The sequence below is a fragment of the Caloenas nicobarica genome, chromosome 17, assembly GCF_036013445.1.
Source record: "Caloenas nicobarica isolate bCalNic1 chromosome 17, bCalNic1.hap1, whole genome shotgun sequence".
Lineage (NCBI taxonomy): Eukaryota > Metazoa > Chordata > Aves > Columbiformes > Columbidae > Caloenas > Caloenas nicobarica.
The window spans coordinates 7,967,646-7,983,407 of record NC_088261.1 but is presented as its reverse complement, the minus strand read 5'-3'; the positions used below and the strand labels follow the sequence as shown (position 1 = coordinate 7,983,407).

General features: G+C 50.2%; 1 protein-coding gene across 2 annotated transcripts; it reads right to left on the bottom strand.

Moving 5' to 3' along the window:
* Nucleotides 1–225: 225 nt before the first annotated feature.
* Nucleotides 226–15,298, bottom strand: LAT2 (linker for activation of T cells family member 2). 2 transcript variants are annotated; one of them, XM_065647268.1, is made up of 13 exons: nucleotides 15,193–15,298; nucleotides 10,069–10,174; nucleotides 9,320–9,359; nucleotides 7,788–7,831; nucleotides 6,843–6,897; nucleotides 6,200–6,348; nucleotides 5,602–5,640; nucleotides 4,983–5,013; nucleotides 4,804–4,859; nucleotides 4,211–4,276; nucleotides 3,304–3,372; nucleotides 2,349–2,433; nucleotides 226–503 (listed from the first exon to the last, which is right to left on the bottom strand). In XM_065647268.1, exons 2-13 carry the CDS (start codon nucleotides 10,154–10,156, stop codon nucleotides 485–487), a joined length of 741 nt encoding a protein of 246 aa, XP_065503340.1. In that variant the 5' UTR covers nucleotides 10,157–10,174; nucleotides 15,193–15,298; the 3' UTR covers nucleotides 226–484. The 2 variants fall into 2 exon arrangements, with proteins under 2 accessions (XP_065503340.1, XP_065503341.1); XM_065647269.1 differs by having other exon boundaries at nucleotides 6,200–6,243.
* Nucleotides 15,299–15,762: the final 464 nt, after the last annotated feature.

Here is a 15,762-nt window from a genome sequence, read left to right as displayed (position 1 = left end):
ATTCAGCTCCAGAGAGCCACTGCTGTTCTAAAAACAACCTCTGCCAGTTCCTCTTCTGCAGAAAACCACTTCTGTAGGAGAACATAGGAGCTAAATCAGAACATAATCCCTGTGTCTTAATACCATCGTGCATGAGTCACCCTGACAAATTAAGCAGCTGGCTGCATTACTGCTCAGCAATTTAAAGATTCATTTTGTGCTTGACAGGAGAAAACATTGCACGGACTGGCCATCCTCCCTCAAGCAGACGTGCAGGGAAACGAGATGGGATAATGAGCTTGCCCATGGTCACTGCCAGGCACGGTACTTTCTCCAGTTGCAGGTTTGCAGTTGGACTTCTGTGGGATTTTAAGCAGAGCATTTCTTCCTTTCAGCAGCACCCCTTTGATGCGATCTCGGGCACAATTTGGAGAAGAGATTTCACCGAGGCATCAAAGACTCCCCTCTCCCTGTGTACACTCTTACAGCTCAGCAAAGGACTTCTTCAGACTTTATGCAGAATACTTGAAATAAAAGGGGAAAAAATAGTGAGTCCACTGACTTTTAATCCCTACTTTCAATTTCTTAACTCTGCTGCTTGTTTCATTTTCTTTCCAGGGACAAGTAGTGAGGTACACTACGAAATATCCTCATCTAAGCAGAAGCCCCAGCCATGCCCCTGGACAGAGGGTACAGAGGTGCCAGGAGTCCAAATTCACCCTCCCTTGGTGGAGAACTTGTGCTGGCATTTGTTGGTTGGACGTGAGGCTTTTATAGCATTACTCTGTTAGCAGAGGCATCATTGTGATGGCAAAAAGCGCACTGGCAATTTTAGTTTACTTACAGGGCTGCTAGAAGCTATTTACACCTACAGTCATGATAGCACTTAGTCGGCTTAAGACTGGAGGTTTTCCCAGGAAATCCGTATCACCAAATTGCAGCACAGCTATTCCTCCCTCTTCTACCTTCACAGCATCGTTTATCATGGGGCAGTGGATTTATGATAGCCCCTGTGCTGCTTTGATCATTGCTCTCCACCAAATGAAATGCCATCATTACAGCAACTTTGTTAAATATTTTGGGCATCTGTGGGCCCTGATTGTTCCTCTCACAGCTCTGAATGCAGTGGGCACCCTCCCCATTACAAACGGCAAACAGAGCAGCAGGTTTCCCGTGTGCAGCTGCATCCCGGCAGCGGCTGGAGCTGGACTGTGGGCAGGGGAAGAGGTGATCACCAGCCTGAGCTGTATTTGCTGTCAGCCAGACCACACGCGTGTGATGTTGGGAAGCAGTTTGTGTCCCACAAGTGACACACACTGAATCCTTGACCAGAAAGCAACTTCCCCTCCTGCACAGCCTTTGTCAGAGCCAACGCTGCTGGGACGGGCTGCTGAAGTTCAAAGCAAATGCTGCGATGTGACAAATAGAGTGACTGTGCTTTGTATGGTGGGGACAAATCTTAAAGGCTTTGGACAACTTCAGAAAGATCTGCTTTTGGGGGCCTGCCCACCACCAGTGCCCACAGTTTGGGGAATATAAAAGCTGGTAACAGGAGCTGCCAGCATGTGGCATCAGTACAATCCCGCTGGGTCTCTGTAGGTTCTGAGAGAGTAAAAACCTGACAAGGGGAGCAATACTGGTCTCAGTCCCTCTCCCAGCTGGAGTTGTAGTCGTAGTCTGGAGCAGGGTGACACTCTAACCAGCATGTAAAGACTAGCATAGTGGTGGTTTATTTTCCTCTTGCCCTTTTCCCAGCGATCTACAGAGAAACATCTGCCAAGAACTCAGCCAGTGTTTGCTGCGAGCTCTCCGCAAAGCCTCCAAGAGCCCATTTTGAGCCGCAACACCTAACACAGAACCTGTTGCTGCATTTGGTATATCTGGGGCTGCTTTTCTTCCATACGTTACCATGCATTTACTGACACTGTTCTATGACCCACTAATTCAGCGTCGTGCAATCTCCCTGCAGCTCTCCGCAGATGGCTTTTGCTTTGCCTTGAGTGATGCTTTATTACCGGCATCGGGGTGCTGCTGATAACGGGGCAGGATGTGCGGTTGCAGCAGAGCAGGCAGGCTCTGCGGAACCAGGGAATCCCTGCCAGCTACCAGACGGCTTTGGGGGTGCCTGTCTGTAGCACGTAGCGGTGCTGCCCGAAGCTGCTCTGAAGCAGTTTTGAGTTTGTGTTGGAGGAAGGTGGCACTGGGGACATGGACTTTGTGAGATTTGTATCCACGGTCTGCATTAGTCACAGCTTAGCACCAGCCAGAGACATGCCGGGGCTGCTCCTGCTCCCCACGCTGCCACAATCCTCCCACCTCTATATCATATTTCATAAAATAAATACATCAACCATTTGCTCTCTTTTTACCTTTGCTTTGACAGAGGGGCAGGGCCTGACACAGGGGTCGTGTTGACGTAGTCTGGCTCATCATCTGGGCTTTCTGTCTGCAGAGCTGCGAGCGAGGATGGGAAGCGCTGGTCAGTGAGCGGGTTGATCTAAAAGCACGTGCACACCATAGACACACTGCGCATCCTGCCAGTATTTAGCTTTCGGTGCCAACGAATTTTTGCGCCGGGGCTGAGAAGCCTCAGGCCACAGCGTCAAAGTCGCCTTGAAGGGGCTTCAAAATGGTCACCGAATATTTGCAAACACTCTGCGTGCAGCACGCCAGGGCAGCTTTTCAGAGCCGAAAGAGAAGGACTTAGATTTAATCTAAAGAGTGTGCAAATAGGATAACAAGAATCAGTTTGCTTAGGCAGCTCCCACACCAGAGACAGAAAGCTCTTCAATATATATGTATACATTCACCGCTGTCTCCCAGGCCAGGCTACCCCCTACGCTTCACAGGAAGCCACACGTTAGATTAAGCTGCTGTTTAAAGGTTAGCTTAAGAAATATGCACCTGCAATTACTGCAGGGGAGTTGCGGGCTGACCCACTGGGTGTGCATGCTGCATATTTCTGCGTCAGAGGGGATCACAAGGCTGAGCTCACACCGTGGCAACTTCCGAACATAAGATATAGGACACAAAGAGCAACATTCTACTGTAGCATCCCGTGGTCAGGGCTTAGGGACAGCCACCTCCACAGTGGCCTTTTGAGTGCTGGAAACACCCCATCCCATCACAGCAGTGTTCAATTACAAGTGTGTGTAGCAATTTGCATGTGGCCTTAGGTGTTTTTCATAGATGATTGAGGAAAAAATAACTCAAGATGGGGGCAATGGCTGCGCTGCCCTGAGCATGGCTGATTCTGATCTAGCATGACGGGCATCCTTCCTATGAGCCCCATCCCTAAATAGTAAAAAAGTGCTGAGAACGTACCTTCTGCTTGCTGGAGTTTCCATATGTGTATCGCTGTGCTGTTCTCGTAGTCTACAGAGTCATCTGTGACTAAGAAGAGTTTGGACAAGATGATGCTGAAGAGCACGTGGACTAAAAATGGACCTTTGTGAAACCCCCCTCCCACCGCCGCAGTCCGACCGCTTCCTACACGTGGCCGAATTTCCAGCCGGGCAGCTGCCGTCCCACCACAGCTCTGCTGATCCTGCCTCATCACTTCTCTGGCCCTGACCACGTGCCTGGAGATCTGCAGATGTGGATGGGGATCATAGAATCATTTCAGACTAGTCCCCCCTGCTCCTGCCTCCTCTATTCGCTCCGTACAAAGCCAGGCAGGAGTGGAGCAGGCTCTAACAGTGCAGAAAGCTTTGTGTTAAGTCGCTGAAGGAAACCACCTTGAATTCCTATTTTGCTTGCAACATCCCAGGACAGAAGCTGGAAGCCCTTAAGCAGACGCTGTGGTCCAGCACCATCCTCCAGCAGCTCACTGGGCTGGACGTGGTGGGAAACCTGAGCTGGGGGCTACAACCACAGTCTGGAGTAACACTGAAATAACACTGTAATAACACTGAAAGACCTAGAGAAGCAATGCAGACACCAAAGCTCCCAAACTGCTGCAGTGATCTCCTAATGAAAGGGATCAGCACAGAGGTGAGTTCTCAGCCAGTAAGTTGTCACCACGTGCATTTTCCTGCAGAAAGGGGAAATGCTGCAGGTCTGCTCGGTGCCTGCAGCAGCCCCTGCACCCCGGCTCTGCCAGCACAGAGCTGAAGGAAGAGCTGAGCCTGTGAACAAGGGGTTTTCCCTTGGCTGAGCACGTCGCCATCCCTCTCTGCACCTCCAGATACCTTTCTATGACACGCATGAACCACAACAGCAACACACCTACCCGGGTCGGAGCTGTGAGAGACTCCAATGATGACATTCTGATAGGAATGGGAATCCTCCTCTTTCTCTGGCAGAGAGAAGAAAGAGGGGAAAAGGGCTCAAGGAAGCATAGGTGACCTGGGGAGATCCCTCAGCACCTGCAGGAGAGGGCTCTCTCCCACAGCAGAACACACAGCTAAAAAATCATTAGTCTTGGTGGCAACCTGCACTGACCCAGGGATGAGACATTTCCAGTGCAGTCGAACCGTGCAATTGCCACCCCACGGGACCCCCATCGCCCCCCATGCCGTGGAGCACCAGGAGCATCTCCGGCCACGGCACGACCCATGGAGCCACTCGAGGGTCAGTGGCCAAAGCCAGTCCTGAGGCACCGAGACCTTCCTTATGGAGAGCAATAAAACCCAGTAAGCACAATTACCAGCTCCACAGCAGCCCCTAAGGCTAACGGAGGGAGGGCTGGCTCCGGTAAGGGGTGAACCCCCAGGCACCAGCCACACGGCAATAACACACAGATCTCAGCAAGAAAAGTCTTGTGAGCTCCCTGCAGCCCTGGAACAGGAGCAGAAACCTGTCTCACTCATGTGGAGACCTTACCGTTGGGTGGCGTGAAGAACCGGGCATGGTTGTAGTAATCCAGAGCAATGGGCTCCCTGCGGGAAGAGCAGCCGCCGTCAGCTCCCCCTGCCAGAGGCAGCCCAGGCTCCACAGCTACCAGAGAGCCAGGACCAAACTGGGACCAGTACAGCTCTGGTGGGCAGTGAGCAGCTACTTACACGTAGGCAGCGTCCCCTCGCAGGCAGTCCTCTGCAGGCACAAAGGGTTTGCCGTCAGCACACCACACCACTGCATAAACCCAAACCGCCATCCCAAAGCACAGCCGGAGAAGTTCCCTGGGCACAGCCGTAGCAGATGTCTCCCGCAGCCAGAAAGCCCCAGCACAGCCCCAGAGCCCATCCGCAAGCAGAGCCGGGGGGCTGGAGCAGGGGGAGGCATCCCCAACCCACCCCAGACCCCGAGAAAACCAGGGCTCACCACTTCTCACACACAGATGCTGCCAGCTGGCAGGGAGAATCGGAATATCCTCCCTGGTTTGGGGAGGGAGAGCACAGCCCTACGTGCCATTAATCCTCTTAGGGTGAGCACCAGCCGGGAGGGAGCTGGAGGCTCACCAGCATCCCATCCCCATCCGCTCTGGCCATTAATCAGATCAGTGTGTGGCTTAAAGCAATCACTAAATTTCTTATAAAGCAATCGCTAAATTAACCATGCCGGAGCTCTGCCAGCTGCAGTGTTGCTGCCTGTGTGTTCCCCGCTGGTTCTTGTCTCCGGTCACCTCCCATCGCCTGGGCAGCCTTCCCTCCCCCAGCCCCAGCGTGCGGCTGCAGCATTTACCTGTCAGGAAATTCTGATACCTGGACTCGGTCCTGCTCCCTGGGGAAAAGCCGAGGGTCACGTTAGCTCAGGCTGAGTGACGGGAGGCATTTGATGATGAAGCCACCAAAAGCTGTGGCATCAGCATCTCTGCTCCCGCTCAGTGTTTGCTCGGGGCTGGGGGACACGGCTGCAGGGCTGCACACCCCGGAAAGAGGTGGTGGGAGGGACAGGGGTGACATTTTAAATAATCTGTCCAGGACTGGTCAGCTGTAGCAGGACAAACACTGGATTTTAAGCTCAGATCCAGGCCAGTTCTTATTGTCACTGCGTAGACCAGCCACAAGTATGAGTAGGTGCTAATAAACAGGAGTGAATTTTATGATTGCCCAGCTTGTTTCCAGGATAACCCCACCCTGTGCTCTGCCTGGCGTAACAGCAGTGAGTAAACAGCCTCTCAGAGGCTTTGTCTTCCCAAAATTGGTGGGAGCCCCCAGCAGACACCTGCACAAACAAGCCGAGATTTGCAACATCCCCATTTATGAATTGTGTGGCCATCCCATGGCCATGTGGATGCAGAGAGCATTGAACCGACGCCTATCCCGGGGGAGATGCTCACCGTATCCAGCACGGCGGGAGGCACCGAGCTCCTTGGTGATGTTCCTGGAGGAGAAAAAAGGGAACAGAAGTCCCAGGTCTGAGCAAACCGTACCAGGGGTTACAAACCACAGCAATGACTGAGCCAGCAGGAGCATCTGTGAAACCTCCCTGTGAGTTTATAGAAGAAATACATCAAGGAATACAAAATGAAGAGTTTGGGGTCAAATTCCAAGATGGAAATAGCCGTGCCTGAATACTGCAGCAGAGTTATTGTGGTCCTGTAGTTCTTGGGGGTTTTGGTGATGGGGAGAAGGAGATTTCTTGTGTCAAACTGCTTATAAGCAGAGAATGGCCGTTTCTTTTTTTCATGATGTAGCTATTATGGACAGCCACAGCTCATTCCCTCGGGTTTGATTTAAATGCTTGCCAGCAGAATGCAGCAAGACTGAAGAAAATCCAGAAAAAGTCTAAACCCACTATTGACCATCAATAAATTAAGTATAGCCCAAGCCCCAACTTTTGGGTCAAGAACCCAGTCCCAAATCCTGAACATTCATGAATGTTGGGTGAACTTCATCCAACCTTGGCCATAAAGCCATGTGGGTGTTGGTTTTGGTGGGGTTTTTTTGTTTGTTTTTTGGTTGGTTGGTTTTTTTACCTACCTTGCTATTGATAAGTTTTCAGGTTCCTTAATTTGTTCCAGCCTTCGGGTTGTAGCTAGCACCAAGAACAAAGCGAGACATTAACGATTACAGCAGCAGCAGATATTTCGGTGAGCACAGGGCACCCACCAGAGAGGATTCTCTGCTAATGGCACGCATTTTTCTAACGCATCCCAAACCAGCTTCCAAATCGTGCCTCGGAAGTACAGAAATAGCCAAAACGGGAAACAAATAGAGGAACAGCTGGTGTCTGTGCAGAATGCAGAGCGAGCAGATGCGCACCAGGGGAAGGTACGACGCCAACCACAGCCTTATTTCCTATTTTCCCTCAAATTCCCCTGATTCGGGGACATTTCTCAAGCTCGTCATCCCTCCCTTCACACCGTGAGAGGCACCGGTAGGTTGTGAGCTTGGGTCAGGCTGGGCTGAGGCCAAGACTCACAGAGGGTCTTGTGGTGTTGGGGCTGAAATAGGTGTCAGGGACAGGAGCATCCCTGCGGAGCCCATCTGCAGACGCTGACATTTAACGCAGACCCCGCCAGCAGCTCGTTTCAGGATAAAAATCAAAAGGTCAGCGCCCAACCCAACGCGCTGCAGGAAGCAGAAGGGGGTGATGACAGATGAGTCACTCCTGTCAATTTGGGTTCACCCACAGCAGCGTTTTCACAGGGCAAACACAACGGTTTGGGGAGCCCGACTTAATATAGTGTTGCATTTCGGTGACATTGCTTTGGTGATTTATTTCCAATGCAAAAGGAGATTTTTTTCCTCGAGCTCAGAATTCACATGGCTAGAAGCATCTAAAGTGGCTTTAACAATCTCTAGCTAATATCATTTCACCACCTGGCTTCAAGGTAACCCTTTTATTTTTACTTTCCCCCCTGTTTTGTGCACGCAGAACGCCCACCCTGCAATGCATGAGCCCCATGCAACATTCACACTCACTAGAATGGGATCGGATCACCTCAAACCCCTGCTGGCTTTCAAACCTGGAAAAAATAGAGGTAAAACCTCAGCAGAATAAAAGGAAATAGATGCAAGAGACCTCCTTGTTTGATGAGTGGAGGGAAGAGAACACAGCCTCCGCACTTGGCTTGGTGAAATCCCAGGGGGTGTGTGTCACACGGGACCCATATGAGCTGGGAGCAGTTTTCCAGACTCCTCTTAGACCCTTTAAACTCAGTAGGTGCTTATGCACAATTGGCAGAGCACCTGACATCAGCTAAGGGCAGGACCCAGGTTTGAGGAAAGCATCATTTAGGATAATTCCTATTTTGACAAGTTATGCAACAGTTAAAGCCAGAAAAGCATTTTCACCCACAAAAACCTGGGTGTTCACCTATTAAATGGCTTCAAACCCCACTGCTTCACCTCCACTGCCCCTCCCAACATCCCTTAACATCAACCTGAAAAAAATAACATACGTGATCAACAATGAAAATAACGTACATGCCAAATAACCTCTTTAATTTCTAATTAACAAGAGACCTGCTCCTCGGAGCACAAGATTCAACAGCTCTTCTACGGCAAGTGCATACAGGCACCTAGTAACTCTGATTTTGGGACTCTAGAAGTGTCCCTTCCCCCTCTTTATTCGGGTCACCTCCCCGTCCCAAGCCGGTGTCACAGCACAGGGCCGGCAAGAAGAGGCGTCGGGCAAAGGACCTCACTGCAAAGTCTGCAAATGTAGAGTTAAACCACTCTGCTTGCAAAAAGCCCTAACTAACCAAAACCAGATCGCTAAAAAGGGCACACCATACCATGAGCCTGAAGGCAAATGACCTCATCGAGGTATAAATTTCAAGGAGTCGGGAGGATTCAGTACGAGCGCACAGGGGATGGAGCTTTTCCCTCGGTCGCTGATGGACCACACCAAAGGCAGTGGGGCAGAACCAAACACCCCAACCCCATGGAGACCTTTGCAGAGCCCCTTTGCACCACGTTTGTTCCTACACCAAAGGTTACAAGTCAGCTTTTTATTTTGTCTTGATATCATTTAGCTGTGGTTTGTCTGTTGCTGAAGGAAATAAGGGGGTGTGCGTGTGTGTACAAGGCATTTCCTTCGCTGCGGGTCAGTGGTTGCTCTGGCACGGGGTCCCAGCAGCACCAACCAAAGGCAGGGTCTGGTTTATGGAGTTACCAACCTCCCCGCCCCACCTCAGTGCACAACGGGACAGGACAAGGACTTGCAGAAGTTTTGGAAGTTGGAAGTTTTTCTGACTAGTGACTCACAGGTCTCGCGTTCAGAGCATCAGTTTCATTTTGGATTATTCTTTGTAAAGCCATTACCCCCTCCGCAGTGCCCTGGACTGGGGTACGCTGCTCTGCATGCTCTATTCTGGGATTATTGTATTTTAAATAAATCCAGATTTTGGCTGCGGGACGTGGAGTGGGTCTGGTTCTGGCCAGGGTCTCACCCTGGGTGAGCTGTTTAGGGGAGAAACATGATTGTGAAATGACTGTGAAAAGCAACTTACTGACTCCTCCGCTCACTCTGCTGCTTCTTTCGCTTGGTGGCTGGAAGAGAAGGAAAAAAAAGGAGATTTTGGGAGTTAAATATCGGAAAGACCAATAAAACACATTCACAAAACTTCTTCAACGGCGAGCACAAGAGGACGGCTGACACAGCGAGCAGCAGTTGTGATATGGTTTTGATTTTTTTTTTTTAAACCGTGTCTAAAGTGTAACATTTGTCTCAGACACCACAAAGCAAGCAAGCCATTGCTGTCCCCAAAACCCCACTCTGCAGCCTCCATCTCCCAGCAAAACTCACCCAGTGCTCAGAGGTGGGATCGAAACCTCCTGGGGCAGGCGCTTGCCCCCTCTTTGTATTTAATGCATATATGAATACATTGTACATCCGCCAGCCTTTCCTTTCTCGCCTGCCTTCCTCCTGCCCATCTCCCAGAGCCCCCGCACAACTTGTGCATCTGGAAGTGTGGAATGCCCCAAAGTGCCCACAGAGGGGGTTCTGCAGCCCATGGGGTTGCATCCACCCCAGGGAAGGGGTGAGCGGGGTTGGGGGGTCCTTCCCACCCCCCAGCAGCTCCCTGGCCACCAGCAGAGCCCCTTCCCCGCGGGAGCTGCTGGGAGCATCCCCGCGAGGATAAAACTCCCCAAGTCAGCCCGTGGCTGAGCAGGACCAAACCACCCAGAGGGGACATCCCAAGAGGAACGGGTCTGCCCAGCATCACCCCCCAGCCCGGGGACGGCGGCAGGACCTTACCGGAGAGCTGGCACTTGACGCAGAGGCTGACGATGGCCCCGAGCAGCATCAGCGCGGCGGCTGCCCACAGCAGCTCCAGCTGCCCCATGGCCCGGCCGCGTCCAGCCTGAAACACAGCGGGACCCCTGAGAACACCCTGAGCATCAGGGGCCCCTCGGGAAGCCAGTACCCCCAAAGAGCCGCGTCCTGTTTGCCTTTGTGTCCCCAGAGAGCCGGGCGTTTGCGGAGGATGCAGAAAAGGCTTCAGGGTTCTCTTACGGGGTGGCAGAGGCAATAGGAGGAAACGGCCTCAAGTTGCACCAGGGGAAGTTCAGATTGGATAGTAGGAAAAAATTCTTCAAGGAAAGGGTTGTGAAGCACTGGAAGAGGCTGCCCAGGGTGGTGGTGGAGTCACCATCCCTGGAGGGGTTGAACAGAACGCAGAGATGAGGCTCTTAGGGACGTGGTTTAGTGCTAGATTTAAGTTATGGTTGGACTCTATGATCTCAAGGGTCTCTTCCAACCAACACGATTCTACGATTCTATGACTCTGTGATTCCCTCTCCCCACACTGCTCCGCTGCCCACACGCTTCCAGCTCCAGCAAGACCTCAGCACCCCCCAGAGCTGAACCCCAATTTCACCGTGGGGAGAGAGAAGAGGTTCCCAGGCTTCCCCTCAGGAACAAAGCGGAAAAACACACTTGGATTTACTAATTCCCAATCCCATAAGCCACGTTGCCATCACAATTGTCAACAGATACTATTTTTGAATATCCAGAATAGAAGACAAAAAGAGAGGCACTTCAAAATATTCAAAGCTGCCAAGGCTCTCTGGTTATTCCCCTGCAGCACGGAATTATTTAAATGTTAAATTCCCCACACTTTTTCCTGCATTGAGCTGGCTCGGACACAGGCTCTTCCCCTCCTTTCCATGACAGGCTCTTCCACAAACAGCAGCTAACATTTTGTAATAATCAGCATGATTTAGAATCAGTTTCTTCCTTTAAAATACAAAACATTCTATAAACATCACAGAAAACAGTCTGCTGGGTGCAGGACAGACTGTTTAGCCCATTCCTGTTCCCCAGGGCCAGATTTTCTTTACATATGGATTATTTTAATTTATTTTTGTTTTTAATAAACTTCTCCTTTGGCCCCTAGGGATGGAGATGCTTCAACTTGCCAAAGGCCAGTGTGTCGTCACTCTGCTTGGTAAGAAGCTTTCTGACCACCTAACCTGGCTGTCCCTTATTACAATTCAAGCCTGTGAATTGGAGGAAGGGAATATATACATAATAAAATAATTAAAACCAATTAAGTAAATACCAATATCAGACGATAGAAAATAGAAGCTGAATTCTGCCCCACTCAGCACCTTCTGCCTCTGGTTGCGTGAAGTGGAATAAAGAACATTTCCCTTTCCCTCGGTGCTGAGCAACATCCTCGCGCCTGTGTGACCGAGGATGCCGGCGGGAGGTTTGCAGTCCGGTTTGGCTTTGGAGTCCCAGTTTTACACCAGTGTCCTAATTACCAGGGCACGATTTAAATTGTTGTGTAAATCGGCATGGGGCAGGGGAAGGAAAGCCCCAGCCCCGCCGTTTCTCCTCCAGAGCAGAGCGCTCTTTCCCTGCAGAATTTCTCGCAGCACTTTCTGAAGAAGCTGGGATGAGATATTTTAAATTAACAGCGTGTCTAGACCACCATGGGCCCACCCCGAAGCTGCAGGACCAGCACCCCCAGGCTGCTGGGACACCAGGGACAGAGCCTGGTCAAAAACATGTGGTTTCTCACATCATTTTTCCTTGGCTCAGCATCCCCCATGGAAACCATGAGCTGTGGATCATCCCTAAAGCATCTGCAAGAGGCAGCTGAGGGAAGCTGGCCCGATGCTGGAGACCAAAATCAGTTATACAAAGGCCTGTAACATTGCTGCTTGGTTTGTGGGGGAATTTGGTTATTGTTGTGGTGTTTGCTTTTTTTAAAGGCAAGGCAGAGCTGAAGGCGCCTGACAGCACTGACCTAGTTTGTACCTTTGTAGGCCAGGCCGCCATCTCCCTTCTAGAGCCGGTTTTATTTCTGCAGCCGGGCAGTAACGCAGCAAACCCCCGCTGCTGCCGAGCCCCTCACTCGACAGCAACACAAAAGGTGGTTATTTGCAGGGGCTGAACAGGGCACCCCACATCCCATCCCCATCACAGCAACCCCGCAGTGAAAGCTCCTATGGGCACCGAGCCACAAGCACAACACCAGCCCCAAGGTTATAATTTATATTCGCCAAACACCCAAGTCCACGGGAATCCTTTCTGTTGGTACAAAACCTCCTCCCATAAGGAGCTGACGGAAGAAGGTGATGAACAGATTTATGACAAGCAGAAGGCTGGAGGCACTTATGGCTGGCGGGATATAAATAAAATATTTGGAAGGCTGAACGTGCTTTCCCTGCTCTCCGCCTTGGGAGACGGCGCGGAGAATAAGGGGGCTGGAGCCACTGAGGGCTGTGCTGAGCCCTGAGTATATCAGAATATATCACATATACGTATGGAGTTAACTACGTGCTGACCAGCCTTGTTTTCAAGATGCTACATTCAAAGACGGGGAGAAAACCAGTTCTCATCTAGCTTCAGCTCTTCGGGAGTAAAATTCAGAGTGCGGCAAGACACCCTGTTGTCTTTACACACTTCTCTGTTCTCCTTTTATATGGTTTTTTTTCCCCTTTTTGCGCCGGCAGAAGTTTCTCCTCACACGAAGAGGCCGTGGCGAGCGCTGCCCAAGCGCCGTGGCCCCACAAACTGCTCCCAACAAGCAATTCCAGGGAGAACAAAGTGCAATCAAAGAAGCAAAAAAATTTTTTTTAATGGGAAGAATTAACAAACTTGGAAAAGATCATCCAGTCTGTACACGCTAGGTCTTATTAGCCCGGCTGCTGCTGTGGAAGGTTTCTAGTCCTAAATTAAGGATTAAAGCCAGTAACAGGGCTTGCTACAAACAGCCAAGGGAAGGAGAGTTGCTTTTTCTTTTAATCAGGGAAAATTGAAAGGTCTCTCACTTTTAAGTCTACTAAAGCAGAGAGTGAGAGCACACGGACATTCACTGTCAATCCATCTCACCAAAGTGAGAAAAGCGCTTTAAATTTAAATAAGACAATACTGGCTTATAACATGAGTGGGTATAAGCTGGATACACACAGGCTTGAAATAAAATTTCTCATGGATGGAAAGTCTAGAAGAATTTTCCAACAGCAGCAGCAGAGGCAAAACGCTCACCTAAAAACCCTTTAAGAGTGCTCAAAATGTACTTTGTGCCCAAAATCCAGGAGAGTGAAGAATGCGTTGATGTGGAATTGGTGAAAACGGCTGGTTTTCTGTAGGATCATTTCTGATGAAATCATTTTAGCCCTTCGCAGATATCAAGCCCACCCCCCGAGCTCACATTGCAAGAGAAAGACCGAAATTGGTGGGTTAGGTCATGTGCTCAACGTATTTGTAAAAAAAAAAATAACCAAAAGGCAAAATTAAAAGAGTCTTCTCCTTTCTCTTTCAGAAAGTTTTGTGGTCTGCACCAGTTTGAAATAAATTAAGGCTAATTCAAAGAGATCGGATGAGTCACCGGCATGAAATATAAAGTGGAGAGTTTATTTAAAGCCTCACCATACGAAATTTAGCGCACAGACTTGTTGAACAGATGCAATATTCAGCTTGACTCAATGTCTCTAACATTTCTAAGAAAAGAAACGCTGCTTTCTGTTTGTCTGCGTTGCACAGATTGCTGCAGAAAGTCCCATCAATTTAGAAATTAAAGTCTCAGACCAAGGAAGCTCCTGTGGTTGGAACCACTTCAATGACCAGCACGGAGCCTCTAGAAAAGCTCCTTTCCAGAGCTCTGCACAGCCCCTTTCCTCCCAGATTTTATGCCTCTGTAAATTTTCTTAGGAAAGCTGCTACAGCACAGATAAAGTCTGGTTTCATACAGCTATTCAAGCAGACCATGCTTTATTTTATGCCAGGGGAGCAGGAGATGCATTTTGGTAGAACATCGGACAAGAGGGAAAATTGGAATGGACAAATCAATTTTCACAGAGACTGTCACTTCGTAAAATGCTTTAAAAAAACCTCAGGTGGAAAATACAGTGCCAAATCCTAATCACAACCAGCGTGCCAGCAAAAGGAGGTAATTTACAGAGATCTCTTGTATTTGTCCTTACGTTTCTCTGTTTCAGGCAGCAACAAATCCGCGCAGCATCATTCCCACTGCTGCGGAGCCCCGTGAGATGCTGCATTAGGAATTAGAGATAGAGGCAACCCACGTGTATGTAACTACGCACTCCTATTTAGTCCAGAGCAATGAAAACGAGCCAATATCACACAAGATTATCCCATAATTACCCTGTTTTGCTAAAGTGTCTGCCTCATGGCCCATATTACACTGAACATCGATCACAAGAGCAAAATGATGCAAAGACAAAGCTCTTTTCTACCTCGGATCCGCAATTTCAAGCACTTATATGCAGTAAAATAAATACATCCATATACACGATGCCATTCAGCCCTGAAGCTGATGTAAAACCCAGAAAGCATAATTAAAAATCAGGTATTTCCTAGGATTAGGCTTTGGCGGGGGAAACAGCGTGGGCTGCAGCGGTCCCAGCAGCTATGAACAAGAGCCAGAAGCTGGACCGAACAGATTTGGGATGAGAGTGGCTCAGCTCAGCCTGAATCTTCCAGAATGTTTTAGTAGATGTGAACACAGAAATAATATAACTTTAAAAAGCTATGCTGCCCTCAGCAGATGGGGTGGGGAGATGTAAAGAACAGTATCGTAAAACGGTCAACCCAGACTGTGTGGGACAGACCCTCCTGTTGGGTTCAGAGGGGTGTAAGCGCCTCTGAGAAGATAAATTTGGCAATTTTCTTACCTCGGAACGTGTCAGGTGGTGGCCATGAGTAGCGGTGAGGAGTAACACCCAGTGCGTTGCTTTCAGAGGGGTCTTGCAGGGATGACCTTGAACCCTCTTTAACAGCGTCATTGAGATCTAGCCGAGGGTCTCTGAGCTCACCGAAACCCACGGGACACCCCACCTGCCCCCCACAGCCTTCCCACAAACCCACACCCCCTCAATCTCCCCATCCCTCCCTCTCCCACCTTACCCGGAGCCTCAGCCGCTCTCCCCCGTCCGTCCCATTCTCTCCTGCATCTCACGGCCGCAGCCACCAACGCTGGAGCCGATTCCTCCGGGGCTCATTAGCCAGTTTCTGGTTTCCTGTCATCATCTGAATCACCAACCCCGACATCCGCTGCTCGGCCAGTCAGCCCCTCGCCGGATCACGAGAGGGACCCACGGGCGGTGCTCACGCCAACCCACCCGGGCAGCATCTTGCATTTCGGTTTATCTGCCACGGGGAGAGGAAGAGGCTCGGACAGTGAGGAACCACAGACACCACCGAAGTCCCTTCCCCAGCAGCCCTCGAGCTTCAGATGGGGCCGGTGCACCCCCCAAAAAGTTTAAGCTTCCTTTTAGCAAAGAGCTTTTTCCAGGATTTAATACCTCATGCTGGAAGCAGCAGATGCTGCCTGGGAAAAACTCATAGTAGATAAAGCAAATAGCAAGTCCTCTCTTAGTTTTTACAGAAAAGACAATATCAAGCTCAGAAAGGCAGTGAATAGCCTGAGGTCACCACTGCTGACGGTCAGACGTGGAGCTCCTGTCCAGAGCTGTA

Excerpts from the sequence above, each read along its gene's own strand:
- LAT2 (XM_065647268.1), bottom strand. The coding sequence starts at position 10,156 with ATGGGGCAGCTGGAGCTGCTGTGGGCAGCCGCCGCGCTGATGCTGCTC. Across the intron at positions 9,360-10,068 it reads CGTCAAGTGCCAGCTCTCCG|CCACCAAGCGAAAGAAGCAG; the intron begins GTAAGGTCCTGC and ends CTTCTCTTCCAG. Across the intron at positions 5,641-6,199 it reads CTCCCGCCGTGCTGGATACG|GGAGCAGGACCGAGTCCAGG; the intron begins GTGAGCATCTCC and ends GCTTTTCCCCAG.